This window comes from Ceratotherium simum, chromosome 35 (genome assembly GCF_057802395.1).
Source record: "Ceratotherium simum simum isolate JZ-2026a chromosome 35, ASM5780239v1, whole genome shotgun sequence".
Taxonomy (NCBI): Eukaryota; Metazoa; Chordata; class Mammalia; order Perissodactyla; family Rhinocerotidae; genus Ceratotherium; species Ceratotherium simum.
The window spans coordinates 13,767,222-13,785,969 of record NC_141934.1 but is presented as its reverse complement, the minus strand read 5'-3'; the positions used below and the strand labels follow the sequence as shown (position 1 = coordinate 13,785,969).

Sequence of the window (18,748 nt, the reverse complement as noted above, 5' to 3'; positions counted from 1 at the left end):
AAAGGAAAGAAACATACTGTTTATGTTTACATATTTTTGTATCTTTTTAAAATTGTTTTCATTATGTGGTGTTTCCCTGGGTCATTCAATATCCTCCAAAAGTATGATTTATTTTAGTGGCTCCATCATATGGACCCATCAGCGTTTATTTTACTGATTTCCTCTTGTTGGGCCTTTGGGTTGTTTCCACTGTTTTGTTATTACAAATAACCGTAAATATCTTTGTACATAGATCTCTGTGTGAATTCCGGGTATTTCCTCAGGGTGGCTTTTTGTCAGTGGAATTTCTGGGTCAGAGGGTGGGAACTTTTTAAATACTGCCAAAATACTTCCCAGAAAAGGTAGACTGATTCCTGCTTTACCTAGTGGTGTGTGAAAGTGCCCTTCCCGAGTGGGAGGGTGGAGGTCACTGCCTCTGGTGACAGGACCCTGCTGGCCTCTGAGGAGAGGAAGCTGGGAGAGGGGAGCAGGTTTTCCTGACTTGCTCTTTCCCGGTTCTGCTGACGGTGCCGTGAATGCCTGGGGCGCCTGCTTTGACTTCAGCCTCTCTCAGTTCCCTCTGCTCTCTGAGGCCAGGGGCCGGTGAAGTAGCCATCACTCTCAGGGCCAGCGCACACCACCGGCATCCTGTAAGCAGCTCTGAGGCTGACGTGTGACACTCACGGGGGTTTGTGTGATCTGTCCCCCAGGGCTCTGAATGGAATGCGTCCAATCTGGAGGAGCTGCAGGGCTCAGGGTGAGTCTGCTCCCCTTGTGTTCCCCTGTCCTTCCAGGCAGTGTCGAGGCCCTCCGCACTGCCCTTGAGGGCGAGCCCTGTGCGGCCGCCTGTCATTGCTGCACCCCGTTTCCAGAGCCGCTGCTGGGCTGATTTGCATAGCTAAACAGCCGTGCTTCAGAATGCCACCTCCTGAATAATTCATGGGCTTTTAGATTTTACTGGGGTTTGTGTGATTGTGTCTGTCAGGGAGAATGATTCTAAATCACAGTCAAATGGTCTAGGGCAGCCTAGATGCTGACAGGTTCCACGAGCCCCCTCCCACCGCCCACTGCCCAGCAGAGATGCTGCGAGTCTGAGTGTGGACACGTGTTGTTGGGCCAGTGAGCAGCTCTGATCCCCGGGCCACTCCAGGTCTATCGGAGGTTATACTTCTGGGCCTCGTGGGAATCTTGCAGCTAAATACTCGGTGTTGGCCAGAAACATATGCCTGTCTTAGCCTGAGAGATGCTTAGCAGCAGGCATAAAAATGTTTGAATCTAGACCTTCAAGAACAGATGTCTGGACACAGCCACAAAATCACCGTTCTGTGGGTCTGACATGATGGCATTCTTGAATTGCTGCATTTAAAAATCAAGACTAAACAAATCTTAAAATATATCTTGAGAACTACTGGTTAAAGATGTGTTCTTTCAACAGAAGGTATTCTTTTATGTAAGAAAGTATTCTTGGGGCCGGCCCCATGGTCTAGCAGTTAAGTGCGCGTGCTCCACTGCTGGCGGCCTGCGTTCGGTTCTCGGGCGTACACCGATGCACCGCTTGTCAGGCCGTGCTGTGGCGGCATCCCACATAAAGTGGAGGAAGATGGGCACGGATGTTAGCTCAGGGCCAGTCTTCCTCAGGAAAAAGAGGAGGATCGGCATGGATGTTAGTTCAGGGCTGATCTTCCTCACAAAAAGAAAAAAAAAAAAGTATTCTTAAAATGCAGAGTAATACTGACCATGCTTTCTGCCTTGCAGGGAGTAAATAAATGATTTTAAAGGTATTTTTTAAAGCATTTATAAATATTCTCTTTATGAAATCTATTTGAGGTGTTTTCAAACTCCTGAAGTTATTTTGGTCTCCCAGGAATATAAGTATTAAGTTTAGAAAACTATAGAACCTGGGTTAGCAGACCGTCTCATCTATTTAGTTATTTATAGCCTGCCTTGTTGCAAAAAGGATTTAAGACAGTTTCCCAGGGCATAAATAATGGACGGATATATTCTGCTTTTTAACTATTTAAAAGTGGAGACTTTGTTTTTTCTAAAGCCTCTGTATGCTCATAATAGTTATGAATTTTAAAACCTGAAGAGAATTTAAAAATGTATCCAAGTAATACATGTTTACCTTCCAGAATTAACATTGCTTAGCAGTGCTTTGAACTTGCTTATGTTTTTTATAAAGAAATTTGTTTTTTATTATAAATATAATACATTCTCGTTGTATAGAGGGCATTTAGAAAGTACACACACAAAAAATTACTATTAAGGAAAAACAAAAGTCCCACCACAAAAACATACCTTTTATTTAATGTGCATTTCATTTTTTCTCTGCCCAGTTTTTTGTTACTTTGTTTTTTATAGTTGCTCATTCTGAGTCTCCAAATTTGTTCTTTATTTTTTCTCCTTGCAGTGTTGACTACATTTTAAATGTCACTAGAGAAATAGATAATTTTTTTCCTGGCTTATTTGCATATCACAACATCCGAGTCTACGATGAAGAGACAACGGACCTTCTTGCCCACTGGAACGAAGCATACCATTTTATAAACAAAGCCAAGTAAGTGGGTAGGGAAGCCGTAGAAACCGGTCTGAAGAGGAAACAGACCAGCAGGCGCTGGGTGGGCAGACGTTGGTGGCGGTCCCAGACCCAGGTGTCTCCTGGTTTGAGGAGCCTGTGGTATCTGACAGACCTCTGATTTTAGACCACTGGACCCCACACACCAACAAGGCCAAGTTGTCGATCTTCTCCAGGTGGGGCCCGAAGGAGCTTGTTCTCTCCCACCTATCGTTGATTGTGACATCTGACCCCAGTTTCGTTGACTGTGACATCTGATCCCAGTTTCGTGGTCAACACTCGTTCCAGACAAGGCTCCAGTACCAAGTGGACACTCTTGGGAGCTGTCCCCATGGGGAGTCGCTGAGCCAAAGGAGGGAGGAGAGGGGGCTGGGTCGTTCATGAGCTTAGAGCACTTTTGGGGCTGCTTGCCCAAAAAAACCTACTCCTGCAGATGCCCTGAGCTGTGGCCGCCTTCTCCACCTAAGTCAGTGTGGCTTTCAAGTAGAATGGGACAGACCGTCAGAGGTCCCCCAAGCCTGTCGCTAGTGTCACGCATCTTTTGTCCTCACCTTATTCTGTAGAACAACTCTGTCTTACTGAAGTCAGGAATAGAAAGAGATGACCCTTTGAGATGCTATCAAGAGAGACCCCATCTTCGGATTTGCACCCCTCTGGATCAAAGCTACATAATGTGTCCTGACCAAATCTCAGTTCTCTTGTACTCCCGGCGGGTAGACTTCAGACCAGCAGTCCTCCCCTAAAAAAGCACTGAGACTGGGGGGCACATTTAAGGCCTGGGTTATAGGAAACGAGCTGGCTCCCACCTGACAGGCAGGCTGGTGGGCCTACCTCTTGTCCAAATAGAGTTGCATAGGTGCTGCCCTTTCCAGCCTGGTGTTCCCTCCCATTCTCCCATTCTCGAGCAGGCAGTACCAGAGAGACACTGTTCCCGGCCTTGCTGTATCTGTTAAATCAGCCACGCCCAGGCCAGCACTGCCTCCTTACAAACGACCTGCCAGCCCATCTTCTTCCCCTGGCTTCTTTCCATCTTGGCTGAGTTGGGTGCTGCCGTCCTCGCTCTGGCTTCTTGACCTTCCTGTCTGCCAAGTATCTCGCTCTCCCAAGGGCCCTGCAGCTTTCGGGTCACTGACCCCATTTTTCCACAGTAACCCATTCCTGTCTCCATCTGCTGTAGCAGCTGAGTAGCTTTTGCAGGGAACCCTTTAGCTGCCCACTTGTTTCCCACAAAAGGGGGTTTTGGTCTCCTGGCTGATCTGGCGATGTGAAAAGACTCCCACTTGGTTCCCGAGGGCACCCGATTTGGGAGCCCTCCCTGTAGAACTTGGCAAGGCAAGGACAGGTTTATCTCGATTTCCCATTGTGCACTGATTGATTTTGCAGCGAAGTTATTTCCTTTAGAGGGTGTGTGGCCATCTGCTGCGTAAACATCAGGATATAGGAGGATTTGGGCAAGGAGATCACTGCAGGGTTTAAAACAGTCCGTGGGGTAAAACCTGAGAGAAGGAAGTTGTTTAAGCTCTTTAAACGCCCCCCACCTCCCACCCCGGCCCCTGCAGGAAGAACCATTCCAAGTGCCTGGTACACTGCAAAATGGGCGTCAGCCGGTCCGCGTCCACAGTCATAGCCTACGCGATGAAGGAGTTTGGCTGGCCTCTGGAGAAGGCGTACAGCTATGTGAAGCAGAGGCGCAGCATTACGCGCCCCAACGCGGGCTTCATGAGGCAGCTGTCTGAGTACGAAGGCATCTTGGATGCGAGGTGAGTGACCATCTGCAGGAAAGGAGGCAGAACTGGGCTGGAGAAGCCATGCCGCCAAGCCCGCCGGGGCCCCCGTCCGCAGCCAGGCGTGCTCCCACTCGGTCTTCAGTGGCTTCCACAGCCAAAACCCTGCCCCTCAGGGGGAGCCAGTCTGAGAACAACAACTATTGTTTGGGGTTTGATTAGTGGTTTCCAGGAGGGATCTGTTTTGATCTTGTTGGCACGCACAGAGAACTGTTTTGCTGCCGGAGAGAACCGTGCACGACTTCTAGTCCAAGGCACAACTGGGCAATGCGGGCACGTGGAGTCCACTTCCTGAGCGTTTGCTCTGGGCCGAGCCCGGAGCCGGACTTCGCGGAGGGCAGTTCCCAGGGCTGCACAGGCAGACTGGGCCCCGCCACTGACGAACTGGCAGCCTAGGGCAGGCTCATCAGTCTCCTGCAGCCTCAGTTGCCTCTTCTGAGTTAAGAATTGACCCACCTGGTAGGGTTGTGAGATTTACATGAGCACCATACACGTTTACCTTATAGATCCGTTGCTAGACCTGGCTCGTGGTAAATCATAACATAGCTTCTTTTTAAATCTCTAACCCCCACCTGGAAAAGGTCTGCACAGTACAGGTCATCTTCCGTTCACAGGGGAATAAGGAATTGACATGGAGGTTAACTTGTCCACGTCACACAGCCAGTGGACGGCAGAAGGGAGCACATGCCCGGGTCTGTCGGGCCGCAAGGCGCCGGTGCAGGGAGGCCCCAAGGTTACCCTTCCCCCTAGAGGGCCCAGTGACCCCAGGCAGATCGCAGCTGGGCTCCGGGACTCACTTGCTCCCTGCTCCCTTTCTGTTCCGTCTGCCCGAGGCCTCCCTGCATTATTCTGACTGGCGTTGTGTGGGAGCTGCAGGCTAAGTCCACCGGCCTCTTGGCCACGTTTGGGAAAGCAGGAGTGCCTTGACGGGGCTGATCAGGGTTCCGAGACCAGCTCCGGACATTCTGGACTCCTTCACTGTCAACCAGAGTGTGCTGGACAGATCCCCAGGCAGAGCCCAAGGAGGAGGGGTCAGGCAGGAGGGGGGGCAAGAGCCATCCTGCTCTCCCCTCCTTTAGCCCTTTGGTCCCTCGCTGCCGTGAGTGGTTTGCAGCCTACCCTGGGGTTCCAGGCTGGGTTCCCAGCAGCTTGGTGTTGACTGTGAATTGCAGCCCCACCCCCCACCCCCGAGGGCCCTCTGACGTCGCCTGGAACGTGCACACGGAGCAAACAGTCATGAGTGATCGTGACACCCCTCGCATTGAAGAACCACAGCAGATCCTTAATTTACACCATCCTTTGACATTTACTTCTCTCCTCTTAACCCTCACAGCCCTGCGATGTTGGTGTTGCTCTGTCTGAGGTTCATGGAGGTGACTGACTTACCTTATTTCACTATAAGCCTTTCTCTTTTTTCTTTTTTAACCCTTACATATTAAAAATATATTATAAAGATAATACTACAGTATTAGAAGACATATTTTAGAAACTGACCTGTAATCCCTCTGACCTAAACAAATTTGTCCAATTTTCTGGGATCCTCCCTACTTTTGTGCATTACCTGTTTAGGTAGTTGTGTCAGTGTGTAAATCTTGACTTACTCTCTGCTTTGAACCCCAGTATTTCCCTACAATACGGGTAGGAGAAGATGATTATTATTTGACAGATGGAGAAACTGAGAGACAAAACATTGAGTGATGTGACTCAGTTCACCAGATGGGATGGGACACTGGGCTCATGGTAGGATTTCAGGTCTCGACTCCTTCCCCTGTCTGCCACGTCGTCATCACAGGACAAGAAAGTCACTTAAGACTTTTTGTGTGAGCAGTGATGATCTAGGATTTAGGGTCTTAGTGCTGTTGCTGTCATCCTTGCATTTCTTGGGGACAAATGAAAAAGAGAGGCTTTACCCAGGTGAGCCCCTGGCGTCCACCCAAGCCTTGGGCTGTCCCGTGCTGGCTCACCCCCGCTCCTTTTACCAAGACCCCCTGGGCACTGGTCTCTGCTGACCTTCCTCTGCCCTTCCTCCCCCCAGCAAACAACGCCACAACAAGCTGTGGCGCCAGCAGACCGAGAGCTGCCTGCAGCAGCCTGTGGATGACCCTGCGGAGCCCGAGGACTTCCTGCCAGAGACCCTGGATGGCACCCCGGAAGCCCAGTTGCCCTGCTTGGACGATGCCGCCCAGTCTGAGTTCCCAGGCAGCAGGGACCCAGGAGGACCCCCTCTCCCGTGCTGTTTCCGGCGACTCTCAGACCCCCTCCTGCATTCCCCCAGCGACGAGACTGGCAGCTTGGTCCAACTGGAGGATCTGGATAGGGATGCTCTGTTGGAGGAAGCAGCCCAGCCAGCAGAGGCGCACAAGCCAGCCAGACATCCCCAGGAAGGCTCTGGACCCTGTGAGAAGGAAGTGAAGAAGAAACTGGAGTTTGGGAGCCCCAAAGCCCGGGGTGGCTCCTTGCCGCAGGTGGAGGAGATGGAAAGGGAGGAGGCCCTGGGAGCAGGGAAGTGGGGGCGGCCCCCAGCCCAGCTCGATAAAAACCTGCTCAACCGGGAAAACCTAAATAATAACAACAGCAAGAGGAGTTGCCCGGATGACTTTGAGGTAGGCATGGGACCAGCATGCAGGGGCAGCCGTCCTGGCCCCCAGAGCAGCCCCCACACAGCTGCCTCTGCCGCTCGGCTCTGCCACCTCAGCAGTTCTCACCCCCAACCACCAGTGGCTTGCTTTCAGCGAGTGGCCTCGGGCGGACTGGGACTGTGGGCACATAGTGGACCAGGGATCTGCAGGGATAACGCTTTAATCCCTGCGTGCCCTCTTCACCCCACCGCCTCATTCCTCATTCATGTCTTCGGCGGGGCTGCCAACTCTCTTTATTCTGATGTAAAATGTAAATCATAGAGCTTATCACCCGGCTTCAACATTTATCAATATGTGGCTGTTCTTACTTCATCTCATCCCACCCACTTTCCCACACCCTGGATTATCTTGAAACAAATCCCAGATATATCCTTCATTCACAAATGCTTCAGTATATAACAACTACCATACCATCACCACCTTTAAAAAATTTGACAGTAATTCCCCAACATCCTAGATATTTATTTAGTTTTCCAATTCAGATCTAATGCTTATCTCTCAGAACTCAGATTCTAATGCTTAACCCCCTTAGTCCCTTGAGGCTGCCCTGTTGGGTGGGTTTCTGCAACAAGGTTTCAGGAAGCTGGCACCAGCTCAGAAAATCCTTACTTCCACCAGCCTTTCCCCGCTCTGAGTGGCAAGGAGCAGAGGGTGGTTTTCGTGGAGGAGTGTGCTGTGCTGCCTAGTCTCGGCACAGCACTCCCCCCTCGCTGTGTGCTGCCTCCCCATGGCCGGGGGAAGGAGCTTCAATTCCCCTGGCCTCACCACCCATCTCCCGGGACAGCTCTGGTTCTCAAGTGAGAGCCCGTGGAAAGCTGGCAGATGCATTCCGATATACGGAGGGTTTGTCATTATCGCCTTATAACAAACAAAACTGGGAAGTTAGATCCACCGACCTCCCAATCATAAAATGTATTCCAAACCAAATGCTAGTTACTGATGAATTTCCCCCACCACTACCCTTCCCTCAGAGAGCAAATACTCATAAAGATGGATGACATAAAACCTCTTGGTCAGGATGGTGGTGCCTTAGTAAGTCTGAGATGACATAGCCGTGAGTGGTAGAATAATCAACACAAGAGAAGCTCGGAAAAGAGGGTAAATGAAGGACGCCTTCCTCTCCTGGCCAGACTTTGATTGGATGGGGGACGTTATCTAGGGAATAGAACCTAGAGACAAGCATTCATTGTTCAGCTCATGATTACTAACTGCGGTGCAGGTTGGTGAGGGGGCACAGCTGTAAGCTAGCTCGGCACACATCGCTTCCAGGGGGAGATGTGACAGTAGACACGTAAGGATGTAACAAAGAAGGCAAAACAGATGGTGCTTGGTGTGATGGCGGAGATAAACCGTGGCACGGTGGAGAATAACGTGCAAAGGGAAGAGACAGAAAGAGCTGGCCTTGCAAAGAGCAGGAGGAGAGGCTTGTGGCTCTTCACCCCCGAGGGTGAAGAGCCTGGCGTGTGAGGGGGACGGCAGCTGGATGCAGTGGTTGAAGGGCTGTGGTCTGAGGCGGTTGGACAGGTGGCCAGGGCATGCGGGGCCTCGTGGCATGATGGCAGGGCTCTGCACATTGTTCCCTGGGCACTGGGAAGCCACGGGAGGGCTTTAAGCAAGGGGATGACAAGGCCCACTGGCTGTGGTCTGAAGGGAGACATGGGGTGGGAGCTGAAGCAGGAACCTGAGATGACGGCACCTCAGAGGACAGGGCAAGGACAGAAATGCACAGCGTGGGAGGCGTTTGGAGGCAGAGCCCTTCCTGCCTCAGTCTCTCCAGCGTGCACTCCTGTGCGTGGGCCCTTCTCCCCCACTTCCTTTACACTGCTCCTTCCTCTGTCCGTGGTGCCTCCTCTCCTCCCCTTTGCCCCATCAACACCTGCTTGTCCCAGAAGTCTCAGCTGGGGTGTCGATTCCTCTGGAAGACTTCCCTCTGTGGAAGACTTTGTGCCCATCACCCCCCGTCCAAGCACTTTTCACATGGTTTTCTGGTCCCTTTCCACCAGTGGACAGTGGGCATCTTGAGGGTGGGGACTGTGTCTTGTTTGCAGCCCCCGCACCTGATGCATGTCCTGGCACAGGACAGGTGCTCCCTAAATCAGAGTTGGATGAACGATTCTGTCCCACCCTAGTGCCCTGTGGGCTCTGAAAGGAGCTCTCAAATCTCCCTCCGTGGTAGATTTCATCCTGTTTTAGAACATGAGGTTTTAAAGATTGAGAAGAAATGAACACGTGGACACTTTGCTTAGAGCTTCAGAAAAACTTCTGGGTCAAGGGTTCAGGCCTTACCACGAGGGTGAGCAGGTCTTACTGCTCGACCTGGAAGCCAGCCCAGGAGTCCTGACTGGGATAGGATTCTGGCGGAGTCCCAGCCTCCCGCTTCCCCGCACACGCTCCCCTGTGGCCCCCAGGAATCACAGCTGCGTTTCGTTTTGATTCCTCACCTGGCAGGACCTCAGTCTGCCACACAGGGTGCTGTTAATCCCTGACAGTCAGGGCCAGGGGGACCCCCAAGCTTCCCTGGGCAGGAGAAACAGCATCAGCCCTTTGCCAGGAAGGCTTCCCTTTAGACCAGCTTAGGAATCTCACAGAAACAGCTCTCGGGGGAGAGGGTCGGCTCCCCCTGACCCCGCTTCTGCTGTTCTCCCCTCGGTCTCAGCCCCGATGAGCAGCCCTGGTGCCTGTCGGTGGGCACAGGAGGGAGGCGGACGGTGCCCTGCCCATCGGGAGGGCGGGGGTGTAGAGGCACGTTCCCTTAGACGCCCTAGTGACCGGGGCAGGTGATTTTCCTTGGGAAACAACACAAACGTGTTTCCCATGGGCATATAAAACCCCCCTCAGCCTGGCTCCCTCACCGGGGCTGTGGGCGCTGTGTTTGGGTCTACATTGGAGTCTTTCCCAAACCTTTTTCGCCCTTTGCCACCTCTGAGGAGCTAGATGCTGGTTCTTTGGAGCCAATCTCTATTCGTGCTAGACGGGAAGGGTTACGTTTTCAGGCTACAGACTCCCGAAATGCAGATTCTTTCTGAAGGAGAAAGAAAGGGTTGAGGAACCTGCTGTGCCAGAAACGCTGTTTCGTTTAATTCTCAGAATGCTGTGAGGTCAGAGTTACCCTCTTTCACCTGAGACCAAGGCTCAGGGAAGGATTGCATGGTGCAGGTGGCGGAGGTGGCTTGAGAAGGGAGGCCCTGCTTCTGACCCTGCTGGCCGCGTGGCCAGAGGTTTGCCCGGGATCGTGGCCGCATGGCTCCTGGGCAGCTTGGTTCAGCGTCTCTGACTCGTCTCTAACCTCTGTCAGTCCTGCCCAGTGGGTTCTGAGAGGTCTCTTCCCACAATGGCAGGAGTGACGCGCTGCCCCTCCAGGGCCCGCCCCCCGCCCCGCAGCTCTGGTCTTTGGGCCCTTACTGCACGCTCACAGTGTTCTTGTCTCCTTTCAGCACGATGCTATCTTTGGGATCCTTAACAAGGTGAAGCCTTCCTACAAATCCTGTGCCGACTGCATGTACCTTACAGCCAGCGGGGCTCCTGAGGCTTTTGGGGAGCGATGTGAGAACCCGGCTGCTCCCGCCATCTGCACCCAGCCGACCTTCCTGCCCCACCTCACGTCTTGCCCCGTGGCCCACACATCCAGCCGGTCCCGAGCTTATGAGAAGCTGACCTCTGGCCCGACGGAAACTCCCCCATTCCTACCACCAGCAGGCTCGAGGAGGCCAGACACTGGTGACTCTGGGGCTGGTGCTGCCACAGAGCTACCAGCTAGCCTTTTGGAACCTTCCAGAGAGACCCCAAAAGTCCTGCCAAAGTCCCTCCTTTTGAAGAATTCTCACTGTGATAGGAACCCTCCCAGCATGGAAGTGGTGAAGGAAGAGTCGCCGCCCAAGAAAGATCTAAAGCCGTCCAAGGACCTGCGGCTTCTGTTCAGTAAAGACTCTGAGAAGCCGACCGCCAGCAGCTACCTGATGCAGCACCAGGAGTCCATCATTCAGCTGCAGAAGGCCGGCCTTGTCCGCAAGCACACCAAAGAACTGGAGAGGTTAAAGGTCACGCCGGCAGACCCAGCGTCTGCCCTCAGGGACGGCACCACCAGCAGGCTGGAGGCCAGCGTAGCCGAGGAGAGCCAGGACCTGGCTCCTGTCCCCCAGCCAGGGCACCCGGCTTTGCCCAGCCAAGCCGGCAGCGAGGAGAAGTCAGAGGCCGCGCCCCCTCCGTTGGAAGGAGCCTCGCTGAAGAGCCCCACTCCCTTCCTCTGCCGCCTGGATCACACCAGTCATTTCTCAAAAGACTTCCTGAAGACCATCTGCTACACCCCCACCTCGTCTTCCATGAGCTCCAACCTGACCCGGAGCTCGAGCAGCGACAGCATCCACAGCGTCCGCGGGAAGCCGGGGCTGGTGAAGCAGCGGACGCAGGAGATCGAGACCCGGCTCCGGCTGGCAGGCCTCACCGTCTCGTCCCCGCTGAAGCGCTCACACTCTCTCGCCAAGCTCGGAAGCCTCAACTTCTCCACAGAAGACTTGTCCAGCGAGGCCAACGTGTCCACCATCGCCGACTCCCAGGACACCAAGTGGAGCGAGTCTTCCTTTTTGCATGAGCCCCAGGCAACCCCAAGGACCCCAGCCGCAACCTCCAAATCGTCAGGGAAATCTGCCCCCGAGAACTTGAAAAGCCCCTCGTGGGCGAGCAAAAGCTGACCCACCTTTTGCTGCGTTTGGACTTATATTTTCACACGATCCCTCCAGTTCCACTATGGATTTTGGTCAGCCCCTTATGTCTTGATTTCTCTTACACAATTGGCATTAACCTAACTTTCCCCCCTCTTGCCATAGAGAGGAGGAGAAGACACAAAAATAATTGACATACAGCACAAGAAGAAAGGGTATCAGTCGTGTGGCCTGGGAAAACCAGAAGCCGTTGGCCAGTAGACTGATCCTGAGTCCTGTGTTTTCAAGAAGAATCATGTTTTCAGAAGAGCCCATACAGATATGCCCACACATTGAAAATATTTCATTTGCAGCATGCAAAAGAATAGTTGAGGAGCGCACGTCCCTAGCCCGTTTGGGGCCTCGTGGGAAAAGTCTTGGATGGCAATATAAGTCCTACCTCTGTTCTTGCTGTGCTTTTTGTTTTTAAAATACAATAATGACCAAGGCTCATTCCAGGGAATAACGCTGTGTCAGAAAAAGGTTTTCCAAAAAGATTTTTTTTTTTTTTTGGTTAGGACCCCAAAAAGTGTTAAGATTTCTAACGCGACTGCAGCCAGCACTGCTAGGTAAGGTCACAGGGAGGCGTCGAGTGCTGTTGCTGAACCAGCTCGGTGGTGTGTGGAGGTCGTCTGTGCAGTTGAATTCTCTGTCCTGGTGTGCTGTTACGGCGGAGTGATGTGTGTGAGGGTCGGGCGGGGGGAAGTGTGTGTGGTGTTCTCCATCGTTGCTCATGGTGAAGTTTACGTTGCCTCCCACCTGGCAAGAAGACCCGCAAAGCCTTGTTGAGTCGCAGCTGCTGAATCCAGTGTGGTTGTGTCGAGGTGTTGAAAGCCCCCGAGTCCTGGCAGGGGCGGTGGTTCTGAGATGCGGATCATCCTGCCCAGAGCCCTGGCACGCAGGTTCATGAGGTCACGTCTGCTCAGGTTTGGGGAGGAAAAGGTGATTTTGGCGGAGAGAAATCTCTCAGTGCCTCTCCAGGAGCCTGCTTGCTGCAGCTTCTCTGGAGAAGTGGGCCTGTGGAGAAGCTTCACAGATGTGGATGCTTGCCCCTTCCCACAGTGAGAACACTGCTTCCTGTTCTCTCTGGCTCTTCCTGGCAGTGAGGACGGAGTGAAGGAGGGGTCTGTCGTCCTGGCCTGGGCTCTGTGGGTGCCCCCTTAAGAGTCAGGTGGTTCTGGGGTAAGTAGAGGGACTCCTCTGGTGTCCCTGAGCAAGACGGATGTTAAAATATCTTGAGAGAGAAGGGGCTTGGTTAGACAAGTTTAATTCAGAGGTCAGCAAACTGCAGTGTACGGCCCCATGAGTTAAGAACGGTTTTTACATTTTTAAGAGGTTCTAAAAAAACATAAACTAATATGCGACAAGACCATGTAGGCTGCAAAGCCTAAGATATTTACCATCAGGCCCTTTATAGACAAAGTTTGCTGACCCCTGGTTTTATTTGACAACACAGGGCTGCCTAGTGCCCTCCAGGAAGAAACTGGGCAGATGGAAGGCCTCGCTTGCCTCTTCAACACCTTGGGCCAAACCCTTCCCTCCTCCCAGCCCAGACCTTGCCAGCCCACCCGCAGCGTGTCTCTCCTGCAGGGTGAGGGCTGTGTACGTGGAGGGCACGGCTGGCTGAAGCTTCCCACACTTCCAGCGTGCCCTCAGCTGGGTCAGCCAGGTTAATTCAGTGAAACTAGAAAGGCTTCAAGGGCCAGTCAAACTCTGGAAGTGGGAATGAGTCGCCATCTTACAGTGGCCAGAACTGGCCCCCTGAGAGCAGCCGTTCTAGAGAGCACCCCAGGCAGGGTGTTCAGGAGCAAAGCTAGGCCATATTTCAACTAGTGGGTTGAGTTTTTGCAAAAACGCTCTCTCCAATCTCCAGGAATTTTTTCTCCCTGATGTTATTTTTTTTTAAATATACGTTATTTTACTTTATAGGAATTTGTTTTCCCACCACTGTCAATTGAAATCACTTTAAAAGGTGATTATCCACTTATTCCTGAAATTTCCCCCTCTCCCTCAGCCAACAAAAGCATATTCTCAAAAAAAACAAAAAATCAAGTTCAATATGTTTTGCCAAATTAAATTTTATGTGGTGGATCAATTTTTGTGTCAAAATAATCCTTTAGATGTGTGATGACAGGCTTATGTTGGTTTTTTTTAACCATGTCTGTGTATGAGAGTGATATATTTTTGAAAACTTTAATTTTGAAAGCCATAATTTTTCTTATCCAGTTTAAGCATGGGAAGAAGATTACAAATATGAGTGGGTCTTTGAGTTTTCGCAAACTTTATCCATTCGTTTTCAGAAGCATAGTTAGCATATCAACATCAAAACAGACCAGGGCCCAGGGCCCCATCATCAGAGCAAAGTGAAGCATTCTTGATTTGATGGATAACACTCTGGCCTGGAGAAAAGGATAAACATTTTTCTCTAAGACCCAGATCAGCTGCATGTAAACATATGGCAGATTGCTGTTTGAAATCTTATGCTAACAAGACAAGAGCATTCTGCCAGGCTTGGGGGCACCTTGGCAAAGACAGATTCATGCTGGTCTCTGAAAAGAAAGTTTGCCCCATAAGATATGCCATATCTTGACTGATGCTTTGTCTGTAATGTTAGCTGATGGGGAAAATTCCTAACATGAGTGGCACAAGTGAGGCAGGGGTTTATGCTGTGAAAGTCATCAGTTCTGGTGACTGCCATTTCACAGAATGCCTTTGTCAAATTAGGAGTGAACAAAAATTTTCTAAATCGGCTTGATACCCTGTGTATTCAGCTGCATTTCATCTTCCATCTCACCTTTCCCTCACTTGAATTCATATGGCATGCCAAAAGTTAGACTGAACTCGATCTTCATCTTGCATTGATACAGAGAGGTCTTGTCAAGTTTTGTTTAGTCTTAAGGGGAGACTGCTCACAGAGAGAGGAGACACCGTGCTGCCCTCTGATCCTGCTGTGATAATGCCAACTTCCATTTCTTTGTCTTCTGGCTATTTCAGGGTCTTGGACCAATGTCCATTGTTGCGTGAACTTCTTAAGAACAAGATTCTTGCTCTTGGTATTCTCTGCCTCCTTGGTCTCAGTGCGGGGACTCATGCAGACCTCTGGGCTTCCAAACAGCTCTCTGTTGGGTAGTGGCACCCTGTCCATTAGGCATGTAGATTACTCACCAGGTGCTCACAGGCGGCTGCACTGGCCAACCCCTTTCTGCTCCAGCCTGCCCTCTCTAGCCAAAGACCATTCCAGTCCATTCTAAAGCCTTTTCCCTCATGGGTAAACCCAGAGGATGCCACAAGATAGAGCCAAATTTGCAATAGAATGAACACCTTCAGGACCACCCTGTACTTCTGCACTCTGTCTCTCCACATAGGCCTGATCCCGAAAGGTTGATAAATCCCCCTGCTGCCCGGCGGCCATTTCTCCCTAGTGAGAACAAATGCTGCATCGGTTAGTCAAGATCAAATAAGTAACTTCGCCCGAGGTGTCCAAAGAGGGCCTTGCTCTCTGCTGGCAGGCAGTGCTTGGTGCCAGAATACATTTCACTCAACCCTACTCTCTGGCTTGCCACATAGCTGGCCTTCCCCCAGGCACACGCGCAGTGAGGGCAACCACTTCACCTTTGGCAAGAGAGCTAGGTGGGCTGGGGAATTCGTGACATGTGGACAGCACGGGGCAGGGTCACCTGCTCTGGTCCCCACCCCACCCCCTCACAAGTTCTTGCCAATGCTGCATGCCAAATGAAGGTAGTTGATTGACCCCCAGGCTCAGCTACTTGGATTTTTTATTGTGTGCTCTGCAGTTGAATACCTGTGTGTACGAGTTCGCTCTGCATATACATATTTGAATATATATGTAACTTGAATCACATCATCATGTGCATCACTTCTCTCGTCCGCACCCACGCTGGCTTCCGCGCTGTGAAGCAGATCACCGGAGCAATCTGGAGTGTGCTGTGTAGCGCTGCCCTCGGGAGCTGGGAGATGGGGACGTGACTGCCTTGTTTTTGTCTTGCAGTAGGTGCTGTGGCCCTGGCTTCAGTCAGTCTCTTAAACAGGAGTCTTTATAACCAGACCTCCAGGCCTCTGCTGTCTTGCTGTCGGCTGTGCTGCACGAGAAGATGGCTGCTTCCTCCCTCTTTCCTACACTGTAATTATTGTTTTACAATTGAGTGCCTTAATAATAGTTTACAAATACTGTGTATTTATGGGAAACTGTTAAGCTCTCACCTTCTGTGATTGGATACTTTGCCTTGTCAGTGGTGGTTGGCATTAGGGCCGGCGCTTGCCCTGCCCCATACTTGAGCTCATCTGCTGTGCGGTCTCACACATGCGCCCACAACCGCCCAAAAAGCATTGCTCCCGACAGCGCTGGGCGGTCCTGCAGGCGAGGCAGGTGCTGGCTCACGTTGCGTCCCAGAGTAGCGAGGAAAGAGCGGAATTGGGTTTGCTAGCCAGCTGGGGGGTGGCGCAGCCCAGCACCTCGCCCGTTCCCCCATCACACAATCGTACTCTTGTTTAATAGAGATCCTATTACCACCTAGACCACCCTATCTTCCTCTCTGCTGGTGTCCTGAGCTCTTTGCAATGAAATGCAGGTACAGACCGCCCCTGCCTCAAAGTCAGGAGCTCCGCAAGATGGGCTGCCCTTTGGTTTTTAGAAGCTGCCAGTGGGTTCCAGTGTTGTGAAATATCAATGATTTTTTTTATTACATTGTTTTTCTTGGTTTTTTTTTTACATTATATATTTAAAAGGCAGTATCTTTTGTACTGTGAATTTGCAGTAGAAGATGCATAACGCACTTTTTTTTTTTTTTTTACTTCTGTTGGTGTGTACTGTATAGTCTGTGTGCTTCTTGTGATGGAAATAAACTTTTTCTTTATAAATGCCTGATGACCTGTGAACTTGTGCAAAAGGAAACTGCCTGTTCAACTATGGCCAAGGCAGTCAGACATATCTTCGTCATCGTGATGGCCAGGCTTGACTGGGCACGTGCTGTCTGCTAGGCCCCATGCTGACAACCTGGACAGGTTAGACCAAAGAAAGAACTAAGGGAAGAGATGTGAGCTCCTCCAGGAATCGCCTCTTTTCCTCCTGATTTTGCCAGTAAGGAAGAGCAGGCCCATTTGTGGGTCGTCATTTGTATACCAAAAAAACTGTGCCCACCAGGGTGAGACCTGGACTTTGGGTGGTGTCTCTTCCCGCACAAGCAGAAAACGTAAAACTAGAGGTGAGCCCACAGCAACCCCTAAGCTTCTCACACCACATCGTGGGAGAGGGGACCGTGTAGGCTAATTCTTGCTGACGGCCAGGGCAGGAACCCCAGCGAACCTTGGTCCCTGCTCACGGTGAAGGCTTACCTGGGGCTCAGGTCACACTCTGCTGCCAGTGGGGAGCTTTGGGTGCCTCTCCTCCCTGGGTAACTAGCAAAGCTGGCTGCTTCCACCATAAAACCCTGCCCTCTTAGAGTTCTTTGCTTGTAGCTCCGCAGTCAGAGGAAGGAACATGAAGACTCACATTCACTCATCTGCCTTTGTCTGGGTGCCATATGTTACACCTAGTCACATTCCAGTGGGCAAGACCTAGTCGCATGGCCCTGCCCCAGCTGCAGGGGGCTGGGAGGTGTAAGGTGCACACATGGGGGGGCACTGACTGTACACCACAAGTCCATTGGCGTGACCACTGAATTCCAGGGCCTGCAGATGTGAAAATACTTTGTTCAGTTCACCTAGACTTGCCCCTATCTCTCACCTGGACTCACAGGAGACTGAGGGATAAACCCGAAGGCAAGCTTACTAACTTACAACAAGAATTATAGCTGTTGACAGGCCAGATTACTCTCACTTGCCATTAGCACATTGAGTCCTAGATAAATCTCAATTTGAAGCCAAATTATGACTAGGAATTGCTTATGGATTGTGAAATCAAAGCGAAAGGTTAGTAGGATGACCCTAATGGTTAGTGCAATCAAGCTGTAATGTAGCCTTTTCTGGAAGATGTTTCTGAAACTGAACGGCTGAGGGTCACCGTTCAGGACCGTCTAAACTGGCACGGCTGGAGACGCCCACCAGATTCTCTGCAGGCTCCAGACGTGGATCAGAGCCTGGGGATGGGGCCCGGCACTCATTCCCTGGGAATTCTGGTGGCCAAGTTTGGAAACCATGGAAGTAAGAATGTGATGCAATCAAGCAGGCCCCCACTTTGCTAGTTACAATCACATTCCACACATGCTTTCTGGAGACAACACCCACATCACCCTCACAGAAGACGGGTGTTCCCAGCTAGTCAGATGCTCGTTGACCAGGGCCCTAGGAGAACGTGCCTGTAACTGGCTGCTTGTACCCTGACTTTCTCCTCAGAGCAGCCGTCGCGAGGTGGACTGTGATCCTGGATCACACCTCCCGTGGGGGTGGCTTTGCAGGGGAGGACCCGCATGCTTGCTTGTGTGTACGCCTGGGGAAGCCCCTCTTGGCAAGATGCTCGGAAGAGGCTCCAGAAGGCAGAGCTTGGAAGAGGACTGGGCGTGTCAGAAGGATTCACTTCCTGGTAGGGAAGCCCTTTCTAAAAGAGATGTCCACCAACGGTGCACAAAGTGAGCCCAGCCCAGAACCCCTCCCCCATCCCTGCACCCAAGACGGGGGAGCAGAACTATACTTCTGCGCCTTCCATGTACCCAGCGCGCAACATAAGGAATCCCTTTGAATCCTCCAGACGGCTCTGTTGACTGTTACCCTCAGTTCACAGATGAAGAATCCGGCCTGCGGAGTGTGAGTCATTTGCCCAAGTTTAGATCTAAAAAGTGGTGAATCCAGATAGGTCCCGCTCCTTCCCCTCATGAAGCCCTTCCCAGAGCTCTCCCCCAACCCAGAACTAGAAAGAAGCAAGCTGAAGCCGCATCTTGATCTCCCTATAGGTATCATCAAGAAAACACAGGAGTCAGAAACGAAGCCTCCAGCCCCTGGGAAATCTGACCCACCTCACGCTCCGAAGCCCATCTGGGCGACACAAGGTGTGTTTCCCCCGCCCAAGTCGTATGCACCATGTCTTGCCTTTAAAGAGAAACTGCTCGTGTAATCAGAATT

At 51.6% G+C, this 18,748-nt stretch overlaps 1 protein-coding gene across 7 annotated transcripts in view; it reads left to right on the top strand.

Annotated features, from left to right (window-relative positions):
* Positions 1-16,559, top strand: part of SSH1 (slingshot protein phosphatase 1) — a 60,875-nt gene extending 44,316 nt beyond the window's left edge. For 6 of the 7 annotated variants that reach the window (XM_087424052.1, XM_087424050.1, XM_014787040.2 and 3 more), the window contains 5 exons: positions 690-736; positions 2,390-2,536; positions 4,114-4,314; positions 6,374-6,941; positions 10,412-16,559. In XM_087424052.1, the coding sequence (XP_087280178.1) occupies positions 690-736; positions 2,390-2,536; positions 4,114-4,314; positions 6,374-6,941; positions 10,412-11,665 (2,217 nt within the window). In that variant the 3' untranslated portion in view covers positions 11,666-16,559. The remainder of the gene's footprint in view (positions 1-689; positions 737-2,389; positions 2,537-4,113; positions 4,315-6,373; positions 6,942-10,411) is intronic. The other variant, XR_015549965.1, reaches the window with a different exon arrangement.
* The last annotated feature ends 2,189 nt before the right edge of the window (positions 16,560-18,748 follow it).